This window comes from Aulonocara sp. 'chitande type north' Nkhata Bay, linkage group LG14 (assembly GCF_057382095.1).
Source record: "Aulonocara sp. 'chitande type north' Nkhata Bay isolate Kocher_YH1m ecotype deep benthic linkage group LG14, A_spYH_male_GT1.1, whole genome shotgun sequence".
Taxonomy (NCBI): Eukaryota; Metazoa; Chordata; class Actinopteri; order Cichliformes; family Cichlidae; genus Aulonocara; species Aulonocara sp. 'chitande type north' Nkhata Bay.
This window is the reverse complement of record NC_141357.1, coordinates 14,841,781-14,864,007: the sequence shown is the minus strand read 5'-3', so window position 1 is coordinate 14,864,007 and position 22,227 is coordinate 14,841,781. Positions and strand designations below refer to the sequence as shown.

Below are 22,227 nucleotides of genomic sequence, written 5' to 3'. Positions count from 1 at the left end.
ATGGAGGGTTTCACCCCAAGTCCAGCACCCTGAGGCTGTACGCTAAGCGGAAGGAAGGGGGCCGGGGACTGGTGAGTGTCAGCACCACAGTCCAGGATGAGACAAGGAACATCCAAGAATACATTGGGAAGATGGCCCCAACTGACCGAGTGCTCAGTGAATACCTCAGGCAGCAGAAACCCAAGAAAGAGGAGGGAAACGAGGAACCATCATGGAAGGACAGGCCCCTGCACGGTATGTACCACCGGCAGATAGAGGAGGTGGCTGATATCCAGAAATCCTACCAGTGGCTGGACAAAGCTGGACTGAAAGACAGCACAGAGGCACTAATCATGGCAGCACAAGAACAAGCTCTGAGTACAAGATCCATAGAGGCTGGGGTCTATCACACCAGGCAAGACCCCAGGTGCAGGCTGTGTAAAGATGCCCCAGAGACAATCCAGCACATAACAGCAGGGTGCAAGATGCTAGCAGGCAAGGCATACATGGAACGCCATAACCAAGTGGCCGGCATAGTGTACAGGAACATCTGTGCCGAGTATAACCTGGAAGTCCCGAGGTCAAAATGGGAGATGCCCCCAAGGGTGGTGGAGAATGACCGAGCTAAGATCCTGTGGGACTTCCAGATACAGACGGACAAAATGGTGGTGGCTAACCAACCGGACATAGTGGTGGTAGACAAACAGAAGAAGACGGCCGTAGTGATCGATGTAGCGGTTCCGAATGACAGCAATATCAGGAAGAAGGAACACGAGAAGCTGGAGAAATACCAAGGGCTCAGAGAAGAGCTCGAGAGGATGTGGAGGGTGAAGGTAACGGTGGTCCCCGTGGTAATCGGAGCACTAGGTGCGGTGACTCCCAAGCTAGGCGAGTGGCTCCAGCAGATCCCAGGAACAACATCGGAGATCTCTGTCCAGAAGAGCGCAGTCCTGGGAACAGCTAAGATACTGCGCAGGACCCTCAAGCTCCCAGGCCTCTGGTAGAGGACCCGAGCTTGAAGGATAAACCGCCCGCAGGGGCGTGCTGGGTGTTTATATATATATATATATATATATACACACAATATACACACAATATACACACACACACACACATACAGGTATGACATGTGAGTAACTGTATAAACTGCAACCTGACAACCAGGTGTACTCCAGGACATTCTAAGTACAGTTTTATCCCACTAACAAAACACAGCAACATAAACCCCCCAAGACATAAAATGTCTAAATTTTAGAGGACAATATACAGAAGAATTAAAGACATGTGCTTGTTTTTGCGAAAACATGGCTAATGTTTAATTTCTTTCTATGCCAGCACTCAGTGTCTGCTGGCTCAGCTGATACCATCCCATTGGTATATCTCATAAAGGAAGCCCTATTGTAATTGCTTTAGCCTGCTACAGATGCAGTTGCTGCTGCAAGCCACTTTGCAACACACCTCCAACACAGTCTTTAACTTTTGAGGCAGTGATGTACCTGGTCACTGTTTTATATGTAAATTTGTGTCATTTCGATTTCATAAAATAAACAAAATTTTCCAAGTGTGGCAGTGTTTACATTCTTCAACAAACACACATATAGAAACGTCTTCTTGGCTCAAGGCATCTCTTCAAATCCACCAGATTCTTCATAAAAATATGTTTTTTCTATCCAGTCAGATTTCAGAGGACACTGAGCAGAAGCATGTTCTTACTAACTGACCTGTTGAATCTCATCTCACGCCTCTCCTCCCTGACTGTTTGGCTTAGGCTGTAGCGTCGCTGCGGGGCAGGAGAGTCCTCCCCTGCTGCCTCCTCCTCCTCATCTTCCACCGTGTCTCCCAGTTTCTCCTCAAAGGCCTGGATCTTCACCTGCAGCTGCTGCTCTGGTGCTCCTCCTCCTCCATCTGATTGGAACGCCTCATCCACCCTGAATGCACACAGAGCCAGAGTTCACATTATAGTTGCTATACGTGTGACCTGAAGCTGACGGTGTCACAAGTTTCTCCCCCTCTGGCAAACGTTGGCTTAATTTGCTTCTTTCTTACATTAATTGGTTCAAATTGTGTTGAACCCTCTTTCGCTCTTTTCTGTTTTTCATTCCTTACTTGTGTTTTTATACAAATATCCTTCAAAACTTCTACTTGTTTGAAAGAGGGCTTCCTTTCCACTCCCCCCTGCTCTTTCACTAATAAACTGCCTTTGCCTCCCTCCAATCCTTTTCCCCTTCTATCTCTCTTCCAAAAGACCCCAAGCAAAGTCTTTCGAAGCCTCAAACTCTGCACACAATGTTCTTATTTAGAAGAGAGCTGTGTGTGTGTCATTTCCACAGGGCAGCCAGATGACTCTTGGCCAGCGTATGCACGGTATGGCGTGTTCACTTCTTGTGCACGCAGATTGTTTTGAAGGCAAAACCAAAAAGAAAAATATTTTAATGACCTTAAATAACAGTGCGCTGTAACAGACCCAGATTTGATTTTAGCGTCACGATCAAAGTAACACAGCTCAATGTGTCGAGTCAGTATGTGTATTCTCTTTATGACTCAGTCTCTGACACAAAAAAAATCCCCCACTCGCCCTGTGGGGCAGCCTTCATCCTTCAAGCTCGGGTGCTCTATCAAAGGCCTGGGAGCTTGAGGGCTCTGTGCAGTATCTTAGCTGTTCCTAGAACTGTGCTCTTCTGGACAGAGATGTCAGATGTTGTTACTGGGATCTGCTGGAGCCACTCGCCCAGTTTGGGGGTCACTGTCCCGAGACCACTTCTGCCTTTACCCTCCACATCTTCTCGAGTTGTTCTCGCAGCTCTTGGTATTTCTTGAGCTTCTCGTGGTTCTTCTTCCTAATGTTGTTATCACTTGGTATAGCTACATCCGTCACTACGGTCGCCTTTCTCTACTTGACCATCACTAGTTTGTCCGCCTGTATCTGGAAGTCCCACAGGATCGTAGCTCAGTCATTCTCGACCACCCTGGGGGTCCTCTGCTATCAACAGAATAGCAGAATATGTATTTTCAGACCGTTCTCTGTAAACCCTGGATATGATTGTGTGGGAAAGTCCCATCAGATCAGCAGTTTCTGAAATCCTCAGACCAAACCATCTGGCACCAAAAAAACCATGCCACATTCAAAGTCATATAAATTCTTCCTCATTCTGATGCTCGGTTTGAACTTCAGCAGGCCGTATTGACCATATCCACATGCCAAAATGCACTGAGCTGCTGCCACGTGGGTGGCTGATTAGATTTTTTTTTTTTATATTAACATGCAGTTGACCAGGTGAACCTAATAAACTGGCCAGTGAGTGCACAAATCCCTTTTTAAATAAAAGGAAGAAACAGAGCATTGTAGTTGCTTAGTCTGCACAAACTCGAATTTTATTAAAGTGACTCCTGAGCGAATGCAAAACATAACAAGAATATAATCAGCAACACTTGAATATCAATCTCTAGTTGTCTCTAGCTACTCTCCATAGTAGCTGCTGCAATCCATAGAGGCTGTAGAGACACTATTTAAGATTTTAGGTGACCACCGCTAAGAGATTTCATGCAGCCCATGTTAACAGGTGTTTCCTAACCTGCAGTGTGACGTTGATTTCTCCTCCAGTCGTCTTCCCAGAAGCCTGGCTATTGCAGTGAAAGAGTTGCTCATCCTGTAGATGTCTTTACCGCAGCCGCCCAGTAAAGATGGGTAACGGTCGGTCAGCGCTCTGACCTCCAGCAGAAGGGTGTGGTGAAAGCTGTGCTCCATGCTGCCCAGAAGGGACACCAGGTAGACCAGCGAGCTGTGAGCATGAGTCTGGAGAAAGGAGACCACACATAATATCAGCCCTGGCCGACACTGGTCTTGGTATAAAATTAAACAGAAAAATAACCGAGGACTTTGAGGAAGATTTTTTACTGCTTAATGGTTTATTTCTCATTTAAAATGGGGCCAGTGTTGTGTTTTGCAGCAGTTTGGGAATATTGTTGAGTTACATGTGTTTTGGTGAAGAAAGCGTGAATTTTAGCTATGGTAATTCAACACACATGAGTTTTCCTCTTCCCGTCTGTTTGGGAGGGTTTGGTGTAACTTCTTTTGTTACTAAATCATAGCAAACAATAATAAATACAAACACATGCAGGCTGGCTCCCAGCAAACTTTTTAAAATACAAACTTGTTCTTTTCCCAAATGTAATAGCTTTCCAACTGAACTGCCGTAATAACCACATTTCATCATTCCCAGCATGTTTCTGTACAAATGAAATCCAGCACATATACAGTCTTGTGACTGTTGAGAGAGTAATACTTAACCAGGAATATGACCTGTGCAATACCCCCTCAATAGACGCCCCATGCCTCTCTTGTATATATATTTCTGTATACAAAATTGTGTAACGTATACTTTAATGTAATCAGCTTTATTTAACAGGAGCAGCCGCATTTTAAACAGAGCGCAGAAATCGGCGTGACAGGAGATGATCAAAGGTGAGTGAGAGCTCTCTTGTGGTGTTTTAGGGCAGAACTAAAGCCAAAAAATCCCCATCTGTGGTCAAAAACCTTTTTTTAAACACTTGCGTCTTATAAAACTCACATTGCAGAACTAAAAACTCAAAACACTCTCCTTCCTTCTCGAATTCTCAGATAAGAAGTGATTGATTGATGGCGGGCAGAGCCAACCTCTGTTTCCAGCCCTCTAGAACACCTTGTAACGAGGAGAGAACAACGCAGTTACAGCATCGTTCAGGCATGCCTCAAAAACACTCTCTGTAGGATACTTCGTTTCTATTATGTGGATCCCAAAACTACCACAAAAGGAAGAACTTGACTTTTAAAAAAAATTTAAACCTAACAACATGCCAAGCAGGTATTTAGGAGTTTCCACGGCTCTGCACAAAAAGGACTCCGGAGCGTGGCTGGAGCTCAGGCTTTGGCTACGTCTGAACTAAAGTTCAGGCTTTTCCAGAAGATTTTACTTTTTAAGGATTTACTAAAATTCTTCCAAATATTGCAGCATACGCAGAGGCTCGCATCATTTTCACTTTGGAACTGAGAGTAATAGCATAAAATTTAAAAATCTGCCGGACATATGAAGATCTCTTCAATCGTCAAATTACGTTTAATTATTTGGAGACAGCACTTGGCCTTGATTTCGTATCCTGAACACATTACGGCTTTAAAAGCTAAACCCTTTTGTAAAGCTCTGCCAAAAAGGACAATAACAGGAAGGTCTTAAAAAAGAACTACTAGCTGTTTTTAATTATGAGCTTCCATGTTTTCCAGAAAATGATGGCAGGGGGGAGCAGATCTTCTTCCAAACTGCCAATCTGCAGAAGACTGACACAGATCTAGAGATTTATGGTTTTTCAGCCTTGCGTCTGAACAAATAAATTTCCAAATGCCTCCCTGGGAAACAAACTGTGGCCCATTCTGTTTCAGTCACTGACAATAATTTGAGCCAAGCTCCTCTGGCAATAGCACCTGCGCTGGTGTGTACAAAACATTAAATACCGGGGGATTCAAACCAAAAGAGAAAAAGCAAAGAAAGAAAACATTGCATCGGAACAGTGACAAGCCAAATCCTCTCGCTGCTTACCACCCAGTTATTTTCTTTTCCCTTCTTCCCTTGCTTCTTTGCATTAGCTTCAATTGGAGCTGCATTCTGGCACAGTCACTCTACAGTCTCTTCATTTATTAAATAAAAACAACAGCAAACAAATACGATTATATTTATCTTTCAGGTATATAGAATTTGTGTAACACTGCCTAAAATCAACTGACAATCTTAATCATAATCATCTCAAAGACTTTAAGTTAGTGTGGAGATCAATTTATTTAGAAGAAGTTTGTTAATTCACAGAGTCAGATGCAGCATGCAAAGGTGGAGCGGGGTAGGGTGTGGGTGGGTTGCAAAGTGGCTTGGAGAGGCAGCTACAACTGTTGCAGGCTAAAGAAACTGCAATGATGCACATTATCCGAGATTTGCCAGCGGGCTCCACAGTCACCATCCGATATGAGCAGGGACTGTGATCAGCTGCTGGGTGAGTTTGACTTTGTGGCCTCCCTGATGTAAAGCTAAGTTTACAAGTTTAAAGCTAAGCTTTCAAACAAATATATATATCTTTTATTGTTCTGTCGAATTGAATTTATATATATATATATATATATATACACATATATATATAGCACCAATCTACACTGAACAAAAATATAAACGCAACACTTTTGTTTTTGCTCCCATTCCCCATGGGATGGACGTAGAGACCTAAAATTCATTCCAGATACACAATATAACCATCCCTCCCAAACAGTGGTCACAAATCAGTCCAAATGTGTGGTAGTGGGCACATCTGCCATATTGAGATAATCCATCCCACCTCACAGGTGTGCCACATCAGGATGCTGATCTGACATCATGAGTAGTGCACAGGTGTACCTCAGACTGCCCACAACAAAAGGCCACCCTGGAATGTGCAGTTTTGTCTCACAGCAAAATGCCACAGATGCCACAAGCAATGAGGGAGCGTGCAATTGGCATGCTGACAGCAGGAATGTCAACCAGATCTGTCGCCCGTGCATTGAATGTTCATTTCTCAACCATAAGCCGTCTCCACAGGCGTTTCAGAGAATATGGCAGCACATCCAACCGGCCTCACAACCGCAGACCTCGTGTAACCACACCAGCCCAGGACCTCCACATCCAGCAGGTTCACCTCCAAGATCGTCTGAGACCAGCCACCCAGACAGCTGCTGGAACAATTGGTTTGCACAACCAAACAATTTCTGCACAAACTGTCAGAAACCGTCTCAGGGACGCTCAACTGCATGCCCGTCGTCCTCATCGGGGTCTTGACCTGACTCCAGCTCGTCGCCGTAACAGACTTGTGTGGGCAAATGCTCACATTCGATGGCGTCTAGCACGTTGGAGAGGTGTGCGCTTCACGGATGAATCATGGTTCACATTGTTCAGGGCAGATGGCAGCTGAGAATGTCCCAGTTCTTGCATGGCCAGCATACTCACCGGACATGTCACCCATTGAGCATGTTCGGGATGTGCTTGACCGGCGTATACGACAGCGTGTACCAGTTCCCACGAATATCCAACAACCTCGCACAGCCATTGAAGTGGAGTGGACCAACATTCCACAGGCCACAATTGACAATCTGATAGACTCCATGCGACGATGTGTTGCACTGCATGAGGCAAATGGTGGTCACACCAGATACTGACCGGTTCTGGGTCCCCAGACCCCCAATAGCGCAAAAAACTGCACATTCCAGGGTGGCCTTTTGTTGTGGGCAGTCTGAGGTACACCTGTGCACTACTCATGATGTCAGATCAGCATCCTGATGTGGCACACCTGTGAGGTGGGATGGATTATCTCAATATAGCAGATGTACCCACTACCACAAATTTGGACTGATTTGTGACCACTGTTTGGGAGGGATGGTTATATTGTGTATCTGGAATGAATTTTAGGTCTCTACGTCCATCCCATGGGGTATGGGAGCAAAAACAAAAGTCTTGCGTTTATATTTTTGTTCAGTGTATAACATCAGCTGTCTCAGAGAGAAATTCTCTAGCCATCAGATGAAGCCCTACAAGCAAGCACTTGGTGATAGTGGGAAGAAAGAACTCCATGTTAACACTAAGATATCTCTAGTAGAACCAGGTACAGGGAGAAGTGACAACTGCACACGCTGGTTTCTCAGCAATGCTTTGAGATGTTGCTAATACTACGCACATTATAGTTCATTTACCCTAGTTTGAATCAGTTGATGAGTTTGTAAATTTGTAGCTTTGGTTTGGGTTTTTTCCCCACAGAAAATCTCAAAGTGAACCAAAATACGTCACTACAATAGCTTATAGCTTATAGGCCAGATGTAAATACAGGAAGAAGGTTGTTTTGTTCTGCATAACATAGAGAATTTACATTACTGTTACGGCTAGTTGCTAACCTGTACTGACCGTTTGGTATGCACACCTATGATACGCTGCTGCACCCCAGAAAACAAAGCATACTTGGCTAAGGGAAGGTGTTTAGCTCAAATTTGCAGCATATACAGTAGCTGGTTGTTGGTTCAGATCACGTTCACACCATAAACAAAGCCACCTCCTCCAAAAGGTCTCGTGAATCGAAGGGTAAAAAAGTACCAGAGTTCAGTTTAAACGGACTAAACACCAAAGGTGTGAAAATAGCCTTTGTTCATCACCAAGCCCCATCTTGTGATCCTATATAGCAGTCGCAACTATACTGTCTAAATTTCTTTCCAAATAATAACAAACTGGGTATTTTAAATGCATAGGATTAGCACTAAATGCAGAACGACTTCAGAGTTGAATGAAGTCCTCATCAATCAAATGCACACAAGCAGATTCTGGAGAAACTGCAGTGGGATTGTTGCTAATGCCAGATTTGGCCTGATGCTTTCTGCTACCATGTTTTATGCAAACAGATTAGTGTTCCTACAACAACAAAGATTTTCTTGCAGGAAACCCCCTCCAAAACTTTAAACACAAGTGGATTGTGGCCCATGAGGGTTCAAATTAATTGTTGTTGCTCCTCAATTGGTCACACCTGCATCCAGCTAAGCAGCAGTTAAAGTTAGCATGATGATGACGTTCCTTGTAACTGAAGGAAAATGACTCTTATCAGAGTGGTTTAAAAACTGTGAGTGCCGCATGAAGCTGACGCACAGCTTTTTGTGTTCCTAGTGTTAAAAAACGCACTTGTGGGAGCGAGATAGAAGAATAGGTAGTTGCTGTTTTACTCCAGTAATCTTTGATGAAATTATAATGGACACACATTTGAGAAAACTAATGGCAGCAGTCACAAAGCGGTCATCTGGCTGTTTCAACACTGAGTGGGACTAGGTTTGATTAGTCTTATTTCTGTATAGCAACGTAGAGCAAGACTGTTTGCAATTCCATCAGTTTCTTTTTTCATATTTTCCTGCAGGGCTGCTTGAATAAAAAGCAGTCCACAGCAGTCCACAGTGTGCAAGGGTTTCTTTTACCAGTGACATATTCTGATCCAACACGCAATAAGTCCAGAAACACAGTATAGACTAACTCCCTTCAGGTGGCTGAGGGAAGCCAGCGAAAGACTTGTGCAATCAAGAACAAATGCATCCCAGTGTGAAAGGTTGTGTGTATGTGTGTGTGCGTGCTTGCAGGGCACAAACACGAACCCACAGGAGGGTCTCTCCACTGCCATCATCAGGAGGCCTCAGCAGGGGCATTTCCCAGAAAACACTGGTTATTTTCCAAATGGTTCCAATGTGAAGAAAGGCAGGACACCGAGGTCCAACAATCTGTGTATCTGAACGTGTATGAGTATTTGTGAGTGTGTTAAAATTGTGCTGGCAGGTTTTTTGACAAGAAGATTGAGGAGGAAGGGAACTTTCAGAGGGAAACTTTGCCCTGGAGTAATAGAAAGCCTATTATGGGTTCCAGCTTTGAGATTTCAGTGTACATCCGTTTCTGTTTCTGCATGTGTGTTTGTATATGAGTATAGGTGGAGGGGGAACACTTCATGTAGAGACAGTCATAATGGTTTTGTTTTTTTTTGCTAATTTCCCCTAAATTGTTGTTAAACTGCCCAAAATGCACCCAGAGGAAAAGAGAAAAAGAAAGTGGGAGCTCTCACCTGTCTTGCTGTCAGTCTAAACCCCCCAAACACACACACAGGCATCACAGACTGACTATAAAGTGGGTCTTTATCACATGTATGATTACACAGTGCTGCATAAATACTTAACAGGGTTAGAACAAGACTAGCAATAGAGCTGTAAACCTACAAGGTCTACACTGAACGCTTTTAGATGACGATGACATGATAATAATAACAATAATAGTATTTTCTGTCGTCATTTTAAAACCTGAAAGAACACAACATAAGATAACACAACTTATAAAGCCGTATTAGGGGCTCTGTGAGAGCGTGCTGTGTAAGCATGCTGATCATTAGCAGGAATCTTTTTTTTTTTCTTCTTCTGTATTAATTCATTTTATGAACTTTTGTTTATTAGTATTGAACTTGTGTACAGCAGCAGGTTTAAGAACTGAACTCATTTGTTTAAACCCATTAAATAGTCATTGGACAAATAAAACACTGAAATTGGGGCTTAATATTGCTTTATCAAAGACAGACTTCATCGTCAAGACAATCTTTTATTGTTGTCCATCAGTTTATATATCATTGCATTTTGCTCTTTTAAAAGGCTATTTGTTGAGTAACATCTGATGGCAGCCATATGTGTGACCCATAGGTTAAAAGATGCACATGGAACAAATTGTGTCTCTTTCAAAACAAATTTTGATATTCTTAATCTCTACAAAAAGTGAACTCATTGGATGTAACAGGAGCTGTCATGCTGTATTAGCAGTATTCAAAGCCATGAATGCTTTTAAATCTGTGCAAAAGTCAATACAGACACAAATAACGTGTGTCTGTTTTTGGTTTTAAAGAGAGGGGTGTCACACTCTTGGTGTCAGGTGATTCATTGAGTCAGCCAGTCCATGAATTGCCAACTCATGGTGGCAGTGGGGTTTGGATTTTTGAGTGCTCCTGAGATCTGTGTTGTCAGGGGCAATTTTCCCCTGGTAGGGTCTTTCAAGGCAAACTGGCTTTGGTTGAGGGGCCAGAGAAAGTGAAGCGTTGTTTACCCCAGGACAGGGTCGCTCGGGCTTCACCTTGGAGGTGGGCCTGTGGGAGGGGCTCACTGCAAAGCGCTTTGTGACCAGGTTATGGGTTAAATGAGCCACATGGGCCCAGCCCTCCAGTGAGGCTACCGGGAGCAGGAGCGGCTAGTTCACAGGGAGGTACTATGTGGATTTGGTGGCAGTCAGAGGCAGAGAACTGGCTCTATAGACATGAAATATCATCTCTGTGGTGGGGAAGGAGAACAAGCTTGTTAGTCAGCCTCACCTGGGTTCACTCGTGATGCGAGGCATCCAGTTAGGGTGGGTATACTTGTATTCCCAACCTGGTGTGGTGCATGTTTGTCCCAGAGGATGCAAGGCTTATGGTGAACTAGCAAGTCAGGAGGGGGGGTGTAGCTTATTAAGGATATAGTGAGACAATAGAAGAAATACTCAGAGGATCTGCCGATACCCTCTGACACGCCTCATCAGACGAAAGGGGGTCTTGGGAAAAGGAGATGACTTGCTCATTGCTGTTGCTGAGGTTGCCAAGGTGCCTAACAAACTCCCTTGCGGTCGGCCCCTTGGGTTGATGAGTTGAGCCCTGAGTTAAGGCTCTGAATTTTACTGGTCCCTCATGGTTTATATGCCTCTGTGAAACTACATGGGAGTCAGGGACAGCTACCTTTGAACTGAAAAACTCAGGTGGTCGTCTTCCTTTTAACCAAATTGACAGCTTGATTCACATTGATACAATAACTCAGACTTGTTCATGGTGGGGGTTAGACTTTGCAAGGTCTGTCTTTTGTCACCAAATCTGCTGATAATTTTTGTGAACAGCAGGATATGGTGAGGTAGGCAATTTTAAAAACAAAATTTCACACATACTGAGCTAAGATTTCAAAATACATTTTCCAGTATAGCCGATTTTCCCTTTTCAGCACACAAAGGACCAACTGTTTTCTGAGGTTAATGTTCCCTAAAATTGTGTTATGTTTGCAACAATAGGGTAAGGCTTAGAACATTGCTCCTTCATTGTTACTTCAAATTAAATCTTCACCTGCCAGAATACCAGACTCTGACCTTTCTAAGCCCTAAGGGCTTTCGGCACGTGTTGGGAAAGACAGTTCCACCGAACACTGATGTATGCAGGTGTCAGACAGCCGTCCAAACCTCCGGATCTGCCCGGCCTATCCGGTCTGTGTGTGTTTTATACTTGGCAGAGCATGAGAGAACAAGTCATATGAGTGCCCGTTATTTCCTACTCATTAAAATAATCACTCCTGCCTGTTTACAGTAAGTGTGTGTTTCAATGACCTCTACTTGTTTCTATTATTTCCTTCAGACTTGCTCCTCTTTATATCCTCAGTTGGGTTAATTGAGGTAATATGCTTGAACGAACAGTAAATATGAATTTATGTCATGCAGTTAAAGTGTTTAAAATGTATCCACTTATTCCATTCACACAATGATGCAAAGTGATGGTCTAATCATATCCGGTGTGTAAAAGCCTTTACAGTTAAGCCTCTTCAACTTGAGTTTCATTTTGTAGAAGATAGTCAAAAAATGGTAACTCTGGTGTGGAGGGCAGGTTTAGTGTGTTATGCTAGAGTGGCCAAAAAGCTGCCACATTTTCAGTGTGCTGCTGCTTATGAAAAAAAGAGAGCATACTCCTGAGCTTCCAGAGAGCTGCAGATCATGCACAAATCATCTACTTTGACCTCCAGTGGTCAAAAGATCATCTCCGGGAAGCAATCTAAAAATAGCTGCAACTGGAGCGGCCCAGAGGTGTACCAGAAGTTGAACTTGAAGGTGAGATCACCAAAATTTGAAATGAGGTAAGGCTCTTTTTTGAGTGTGTGTGTTTTTTTTGTTTTTTTTTTTACCTCACTGATAATGCCCACAGCACCGTGGATTTTGGCCACATGAGCCAGGAAAGCAGGGCACTGCTGTCCCAAGATCCTGAGCGGTGAAAGAAAGCTGACCAGCGAGGAAGGACTTGCTTGAGACACATCGACAAGTGCTCCTAAAAGAGCCTCGGTGAGAGACTGGTTCCCTAGGTAACCGACCAACGTTGGAACCTGAGGGCTCAACATCTGCATGGATGAGGAAAAAAAAGAAAGAAGCAGAGAATTAGAGAGGGGGAAATAAAATAAAATAAAAACAGAGCATTATTCATGACAAATAACAACTACCAAAAGGAGCCCTGATCTTTCCAATGAAGGCCGTAGGTGAGAGGAGTGACCTCGGAGTGAGATGAAGATACTCGTGACTAATAATAAACAAAAGCTTGGCTGTAGGGATGTCTGGAAAAACTGAGTGAATAAAAAGCTCCTGCTCATAATCTGTAAGGGTCATAGTAGACTGCACTAGACTGGAATGGTCTAACAATATCCACCATTGCCAGCTCTTTTAGTTGATGTGAAAGATTATCAAGCCATATATGTCCTGTTAACAATTCTGTCTGACAAATGAAAAATAGGTTATGCAGTTCAAAAGTTCCACATGAGTGCCATTTTAATGCCGCATCACTTACGAAAAGTGAATCTCAAGATGCCAAACATTTGGTAACTGCTGTGACGAACACAGCTACAATATTTTCCTGTGTGCCTGTGTGGGGGGTTCACATTAGAATAACTCCAGATGGCTGCTTTTGTTTCTCAACTGAGGCTGCGTTTTACCACCATGTGCTCTGCTTGGTATGTGGTACTTCCCCGCCCACCCCCTCCTTCACGTTGAACATCAGCAGCTCTGGTCCAAAATATCCAGGATTAAGGGAATTCCTGCACACCACATGCAAAGTCCCAATTCTCCCAGTGCTTTCTCTTTTTTTTTCTCCAATGCATTTTCCACATGCATTCATTTGCATACATTTCAGTCACAGATAGAAACGACATAATCACAGACATGCTGGATTTCGCAACTTCTTCACGAGTGTTTTTGTTTCTAGATACTGGATTACTTTCACATGGGCCATCAGTTCTGACTGTAATGCATTTACCTCGTTTTAGTTTTTATTAATACTAGATATAACATGTATATACTATGTTTAGGTGTCACTTGACTATGGATTCCTGAAACAGTCAGATCAAGGGCACTGAAGGAAGAGACCGGCAAAGCTTCAAGAAACCCAAAACACATTATAAAAATGACACAGGCACTTAAATAAGCCTCACCAAGCACACAACTGAGGTTTCTACACGGTCTGAACTATGTGGTGGGAGGCATTTAAATGATGTAGAGCGCTGAACAAATTTATAATGCCACCTGTCGTAAAAACAAGAAAATAGAAACATTTTAGAAGTCTGTCATAACATTTTATATGTATTATTATTGTAATTTTCACCGTGTTGGCTGCAAAGCGGTGACACAATGACTGAAATTTTAATATAAATTGGCGGTGAAGTAATAGTGGTATGCGCAGCCATAACTTAACAGAAAAAATAATCCAAATAATCCAAATGAAAGTGGATAGTTTGAATAGTTGGTTTCAAACACAGTAAATTGTTAATTCGTCAGCACAAAAACTCACAAGTGGATGTTGCTCGGCAACCATTTGAATAAGCCTGATCAGGTGTTGTTGCTCGGTGGATTCCAGCTGTGGCATCATGGCGGTGAGGTTGCCTAGGTGGTGGTGAATGGTGTCTGGTTGTTTGGGGTAGACTGAGGGCAGAACTCTCAACAGCATGTGGTTACCTGGCGGGGAAAGAGAAACACAGATGTTTTATTGAGCCCCAGAGACAACTTCAAAGCCTTTTACAAACAGATTCCACACAAAGTGGTCATTGTGTGAAAAAAAAGGTCACTTTAAAAAAACTGCACTGAGCACCTGACCTTCTTTTTAACATTTCCATGCATTTAAAGCGTGCTGAATTTGTGTTTTATCTTCATTAATCCCACAAACCTGAAAAGGATAGGTGGAAGAAAATGGATGGAAGGATCTTCTGTGGTTGGGTACCAGTACCCAAAATGTTCAGACCAGCTAAACACCATCAAATTACACACATATATCTTGACAACGAACGAGCAGCTAAGCAATAAGGGGTCAGCTGCTCCTTTGCTTTTCCTAGTAATCAAAATGTTAAGAAAACTTTTCAGGAAGAGAAAGAAGGTGAGAGAGAAGCAAAAGGCATTCTTTTGTTTACTTAGGAAAATAACACTGTGACAACGTTTCTTTTGTCCCTTTCTCGCTCCTTGCTGTTTGCAGCAGGATGACCCAAACAGGGTTATTACAGAGTTAGAGGAGGCTGTTAGCTCGGGCTGGTCAGTGTCGCATTGGCACATTTATTACAGGAGGTGAAAAAGGTCACGTTTGCATTTTGTCATCCTCTCTGCAGAGATTTAGGTCTGACATATTGCATCCGAGCCTGTTTTATGTGCTTATTTCTGTGTTTGGAGAAGCAAAGATGTTGAGATTGATCAAAAAAAGAAGAAAAAGCATATTGTTTAAAACCTTTCTTTTTTAAGTTGCCTTTGGCATAGCTCTAATGCTATTCTCAGAAGACACACATCAGATTACCAGTCATGAGACAACATCTCTGTTCGGGAATGAAATTTTCATTCGTTGTCAGTACTCATGCAGTGATGCTGAGACAGCCAGTACTGACGCATGACTGGCAAAAAGGCATTTGCTGATCAGCAAAGAGCCCAAGAAAACCCACAGTATTACCCAACAGCCTTTGACTAACATATAAAACATCTTTAAATGATTCACATCAGTGAACAAAGACTCTTGTTTACAAATGGTAAACATTATGGGACCTCTCAGGGTTCTGTACTACGGTTCTTGAGTATTACATAAAGCCAAAAGCCCTGTCACGTTATGTTTAACTGTTGCAATTGATATAAATTGTATAAACTGCTTTAAAGGACTAGTATTTATAGTATTTGCAGAGCAGGTGAAATGGTCAGATTGGAGGAATAACTACTGGAGGAGGGCTTTAAGAAGTACTTTAACACTCCTGAGCTTAGCTAGCCTTAGCACACACACCAAACAAACAGTGGCACTGCACAAACACGACAAAATTAATCTAACTTAAGTTCATTAAAGCTCAGGTAAGCAAATCAAGACTCCTGCACCTCCTCTGGGCCCCATCAGGAGGCTTTGGCCAATCACAGGCGGTGTCAGATCAAATCAGGTGAGATTTGCTGTTGGAGGTAAGATGTAAAGGAGCAGTGGCATAAGATGATTCCTCTTACCTGGCAGAGGTGTTTTTGAATGATGGGAGGGGCTTAGAACAGACGAGGCAGAGCCACAGGAAAATTGCACATTACACTAAAACCAGTATTAACCTATAAATCACTGTAACCACAGGCTGTCCACTCAAAAATGTTCAGCAGGTTTGATGTTGGAACAGACCAACAGAGAGGTCTGACTGTTCTGTGCAAATGGAAGATAATATTTATAAGACGGTCATTGGCTCTATTTATGCTCACTTCTCTTGCTTTAAATGTTGCCTGCAATGTCCACTAATGTACACTAATGTAGACTATCAGGCACCACCCCTGTACTTTAAACACAAATCACCATAAAAAGAGACTGACACAGTTAGTGCACAGAAAGAGAGAGAGAGCTGGTAATAACCATAAAGCCGAGGTTGCAGCTTTTACGGGTCTTTTACAGGAATGTTAAAAGGCTGGAGGAGACAAGAGTCTGCCCAGAAACAGAGAATTTACACAGCTTACGTATTTGAGCCCCTTATACTGTCAGACACACTTGCATTTATAAAAAGTAATTTGAAAAATAAAATGAGTGTTACTGTAAATTGTTGGATTTTTATGAAATATTTGGACAAGTTCGGATCTGTTTGAACGACATCAGAAGAAAAATGAGCTTTGTCAGTAATTGTTTCCAATAAATAAGTATTTTTCTCCGGTGAATGCGAGTACACGCTTAGCATCAGAAGCTAGTGTTTCTAACTTTAGTAGAAAGAACTTTTGGTAGGCAATTTTGCACAATTACAATTACAATTTGTAGCATAGTCTCTGAAGCCCTGCTTCAGCATGTTGCAGGGGTTTCTTGTATATGTTGGCTGTTTGCTTCTATAGGGTGGCTGTAGCTCAGGAGGTAGAGCAGGTCATTCAATAACTGGAAGGTTGGTGGTTTAATCGCTGGCTGCTTCAGTCTCCATGCCAAAGAATCCTTGGGCAAGAAGCTGAACCCCAAGTCACACTCCACATCGGAGTATGAATGTTAGCTAGAAAGCACTTAGGTGTAGAAAAAGGTGATTGTGTGAATGAGACAAGTTATATAAAGTGTGTTTCCTCAAGTAGATTTGATTCGAAGCCACATGTTTTAGCTTTTTTGACTAAGACATTGATAACTCTTCATCTCTCTTAAAACAAAATCTTAATAGATTTTCTAGTATGCTTAGCAGGTCAACTTCCACTTTAACTTTGATTTGTGTGTGTGTGTGTGTGTGTGTGTGTGTGTGTGTGTGTGTGTGTGTGTGTGTGTGTGTGTGTGTGTGTGTGTGAGAGAGCGAGTGCTGGCATGTTTGCATACAATATCTGACCTTCATACTTTCATTCCAAACAACAGCTGACGTGACACTGTGACAAGCGCTCATGCACTGACCTTTGTTTTTTGTCTTTAGCAAACAAAGGTAACAGTTTTCTCTGACCTTTTCACTGTGAAGTGTCATGTTTTCTAAATGTCACATCAGAATTACAAAACCCGTCCCTCAAAAGATTTTGTGTCCAAATCTACAGAGACATTCAACTTTGATTAAAAAGAAAGTAAAAAACAATAATAAATCAGCCATTGTTTTTATGCATATTCTTTCTTGGGTTACTAAAATATAATACAGACAGTATTTAAGTACTACTAAAACAAGGGCACCCCAAATACCTGTCTTTTTTTTAAAGCTCCAGAGCTTCAGTTGCAGTCTGGATGTCTCTGGTTTCTCTGCAGTCAGAGAGGACACAACACTGAGCATTACAGCTACATGTGACAGACTTGAAAAACGTTGCCTGGTTTGATGAGTGTCAGTTTCTGCTTTGACACTAAGATTGTAAAGCTGGCGTAAACATCACGACAACCCTTTGCAGAGCTTAAACACCACCAAAGGGTCTTGTTGTATTGTTGCTTACCATGTCTATCCTTTTCTGACCACATCTTCTGATGGCTGATTCCAGTAGGATAACACACCATGTCACAAAGCTCAGAACATCTCAGACTGGTTTCTTGAACATGACAATGAGGTCACTGTACTCAAATGGTCTCCACAGTGATCAGGGCAACAGAAAATTCAATAGAGCACGTTTGGGATAGGGGAACGGGGATTCTCATCATGGATGTGCAGCCAATGAATCTGCAGCAACTGTGTGATGCTGTCATATCAATAAGGTCCAAAAAGGAATGTTTCCAGCACCTTGGTGAATCTGTGCCATCAAGAATTAAGACAGCCATTAGTACTGGGTACCTAAGACATTGGTTGGAAAGTCCAAATGGATGGACAGGGCTCCATCAAGCTCACGTTCATAAGAGCAGCTGCTTGTGACACCACAGTAAACTGCTAGGTGCATTTTTAGAGGAAAAAGCATTTAACAGGGGTATGAAAAAGTGCTAAATTTAGTTACAAAGTTTCTAAATTGGCATCAATAAGGTTAAATAATGTGTCATGCTCACTGCTTCAAGAGAGAGGGATGTCAGGTGCACAAGTTCATATACAGAAAAATATCTAAATTAAAACTGAAAATTAAGCGGTGGTCTGGAGAGGTGTAAAGAAACTTGGATATAGAGCAAAACAACAGCACAGAAACCCTTTAGAGGAAACGGTCTCAGTCTGGTCTTAAGCTAATTCAGGAGCAGTTCGTTTGTGGCTGTGACGCGACCTGACTCAGTCTGACTCAAAGCCTGAGCTAAATGGCCCTTGCAGCAAACTGTTTTATTTTCGGGGACACGTCAGACCATGCAAACTGAAACAGCTTGGGTAGTTGTAGCCAGTGTTGGTCAAGTTACTTGAAAAAAGTAATCAGTAACTAATTACTGATTACTTCCCCAAAAAAGTAATCCCGTTACTTTACTGATTACTTATTTTCAAAAGTAATTAATTACTTAGTTACTTTTTAAAAACACGATTTACAACCTGAATAGGTGATAAAGCGATAGATCTTTCAGCCCAATTCTACTTTTTCTGCATAAATCATCATACAAAATGTAATCAAATGGAAAAGTCTGTTTTTTTTAACTTGTTTTATCAGTTTTAATCTTTTAACTTTATGCATCAAGCAAAAATTTTATTATATGCAACATTCTCTGACTTGAATAAATTAGTTTAACATTTAAACCTATTTTCTACACATTCCAGCACATAAAATAAAATATTTTTTGTGTTTACACTCAGTCTTTCAAATAGATGCAAGTAAAACACAGCAGAAAATAAATAAAGTCAAAGACTCAGCGGTCCTGTTGCTCTATTTTCACCTGTAAAGCAGGAGTTGGGTAGGCGGAGGTTTACCCTGGTGCAGGTGTGCCGTGGTCAGTTGAAGAATCTGTGAGTTTCTCTGTGAGTTTCCCATTACGTCGTAGCGCACTCGGTGCTTGCTTGGAAGTTTAGGGGTTTTTTTGCTGTAAAAAGAAGTTTTCTTCCCACGCACGATGGACACTAATGTTTTTGTCACTTTTTATGGAATCAAACTCAAAGTAAGGTCAGTACTTCCACGCTTTAAACGCTGCACGCTCATACTCTCTCCCACAATCGATATGTGATCCATTGTTGATCTGCACACAGCTGTTGTCACTAACGGCGCACTCGCTTACGTCACTGTCATGAGACATTCTCGCAAAAAATCACGGTTTTAGTAACGCAGTAACGCAGCGTTCCTACGGGAAAGTAACGGTAATCTAATTACCGTTTTTGCAATAGTAATCCCTTACTTTACTCATTACTTGAAAAAAGTAATCAGATTACAGTAACGCGTTACAAGTAACGCGTTACTGCCCATCTCTGGTTGTAGCAGAGGCTTATAAGAGTATGGGTTTTCTCACAACTATGGATTTAGTAGAAACGTTCCTCCACTGTTTACTTTCTGGCCCCGGACACATCTAGCCGGTGAGGAAAGTAAACATTCTCTCATGTTTTTGCAGAGATGTTTTTTGGTTCTTTTGGATTTTTCTCTATGTGAAAATGAGCAAAATCATCAAGAAAATGTTATAAGTTTACAAAAACACGCAAACTCAGATGTGAATTATGCTGCAGAAAACAATTTGACTAAAAAAACAATACCCTGACACTTCAAGACCAAAACCTCAAGAAGATCAAGAAGCATTCACATGAAAATGTGGGTTTAAATGAGCTGAAGATGCGCCAGAAGTTCTGTGTTACATTTAAAAAGCTAGAAGGAGGTTTTCATTGTCAGCTGGCCTGCCGATTTATCTTAAGTATTGTGGATGAGTACATTCTCCACACATTAAACAATGCACATAATCTGACAAAGAAAAAAAACAGAAAAGAAGAAAACCCCCAGAACCTTTACAACAGGGAGGTTACTGCAGGGAGAAAACTGCAGAGACCAACGCAAACGATATCCAGAGGGATGTTTTTGGAGAGCTTTACGACTTTAACGTGTTTTCTGCAGCTTCCAAAGCACATTCCATGTACACATGTCCAGCCTGTCATATTTCATGCTAATCGAACACTCTGAGGTGGGTGACGGGGGTGAGAATCTGACAAATCAAAATGCAAGAGAAATCAGATGAACTTCTCCCAGAAAGCCCATACATTTGAGAATGTGTATGTTTTTGTTGGATGAGCCAATACCACCCACCCCCATTACCCCCCAGCAGGGAAGGAAAAAAAAACACAGTTTAAAATATTCAAGCTCATATGACACGACTGCACAGATGTCTGGAAGGGATTCGGTTACCCGAAATTAAAGAAAAGACTGCGAAGGATTTTCATTACGTGTGCACAATGAATAAAAATGTTCAGTAGATACAATTGTTTTTATATCTAAATCATAAATGCTGATAGATACTAGCACAGCTGATAGACCGATTCTCACTTTGAACTCTTTCTGTGGTATCGAGTGAAGCTTTCAGGCTGTTAAGACCCAAACTGCAATGTTTCTCAGCACTTCTTTCTGCTGAGTCAGCGCTTAATGAAGTGCAGCGGGAAACACGTTGAACACATCTGTGTAGCTGATATTAAATATTCCCTTGGTGTAAAAGCTGTGTAACTAAGTCATACATAAACTATAAGTAAGTCATTTGTCACTGCAAGGATACAACTCATGCACGAGCACACCGTGAAGTCATTTCTTTGCTCGACTGTTAGACAAGCCTGTAAGATGTGTTTCCAGCTGGCTGAATTCCCACTTGACGTTGCAGCTGTGAGGCAAAACATGGAAACATTTACAATACAAACAACCCCGAAACACAATAGAGCCTATATGAAGGCTTCTTTTCTGAGTATAGAAGCATTCTGAAACATTAATTCGTTCTAAATTTTACTTAGTTTAATGATGCATTTGTTGAAGTTGAAGTCATTTAGTGTCAAACTACAGCAGGCATGTTAAAAGGGCGTGATACTGATCACTTTTGCGGTCTTTGTCCTGGTGGAAGAGAGGACCAGCTCTTTATCCTCTTGAGAGCGTTTGCCTGACCAGTCTGGATGTGCTATGTGACCACATCACCGAGTGTCCTATGAGGATGCAAGACTTCCTGTTCGGTCACTCTTGGGATAACCTCTCTGTCTTTTTGTGGATGATGTGGTTCTAAGCTTCATCATGAAATGACCTCTAGCTAGCACTGGATGACTTGGTAACTGAGTGTGAAGCAGCGGGAAGGAGAATCAGCACCTCCGAGCCTCAGGCCATGCTTCCTACGTTCCTCTCCACACGAGCTGTGGTTAGTGACCGAAAGAATGAGATCAAGGATACCAGCAGCTGAAATGAGTTTCCTCTGTAGGGTGGAGGGCTCTCCTGTAGAGAGAGGAATAAGAAGCTGAATCATTAGCAAAGGGCTCAGAGTAGAGGACTTCTGGGCGCCTCCTAGGTGAGGCGTTTCAGGCATACCCCGGGGCAGACCCAAGACATGCTGGGGTGATTCATATCTCTCAGCTGGCTTGGGAATGCCTCAGTGTCCACCCTGGAAGTGCTGGAGTAAGTTGCAGATTTCAATAAGAATCCACACTGTAACCAGCTTTTCTCTGCTCTTTTCCATGTTTTGAGTTAGAAGAGACCCACGCTGTCCTCTCATTTTCTATACTCCAAGTTTTCACTGAAAATTATAGCAAATACACCCTTCAATCGTGTTCACATCGTCTTTATAGAAACAATCATTTCACCATTTTTAAAAAAGCAATTGAACACAATGTTGGGAAACAGTGTTTCACAGGTACAACAAACAGTGATATCACACTGTACTCAAGCTGAGCACACTTCAGCATAAATGAAAAAGAAGAGTGGAACTTAAAACTGAACGATCACCAGCGAACAGTCTTTCGGACTGCATGATCACCTTCTGTGGCATGAATTAGCAAATCATGGACAAGTATATGGGAAAGACGACATCCAAAGTGTTCTAGAGGAAGCTTAAAAAACACGATAATGGACTCAACAGTTTCAGCCATCGAGTGGAAATACAGAACTAATGAAGAGAGCCAGCTTTCACTAATCCTTTCCC

The 22,227-nt window shown here is 42.3% G+C and overlaps 1 protein-coding gene across 2 annotated transcripts in view; it reads right to left on the bottom strand.

Annotated features, from left to right (window-relative positions):
- veph1 (ventricular zone expressed PH domain-containing 1) overlaps positions 1–22,227 on the bottom strand; it is a 93,852-nt gene that overhangs the window by 36,980 nt on the left and 34,645 nt on the right. For both annotated transcript variants that reach the window (XM_086261118.1, XM_086261119.1), the window contains exons 5-8: positions 14,131–14,294; positions 12,485–12,694; positions 3,552–3,772; positions 1,701–1,907 (exon numbers count right to left, since the gene is read on the bottom strand). In XM_086261118.1, the coding sequence (XP_086117244.1) occupies positions 1,701–1,907; positions 3,552–3,772; positions 12,485–12,694; positions 14,131–14,294 (802 nt within the window). The remainder of the gene's footprint in view (positions 1–1,700; positions 1,908–3,551; positions 3,773–12,484; positions 12,695–14,130; positions 14,295–22,227) is intronic.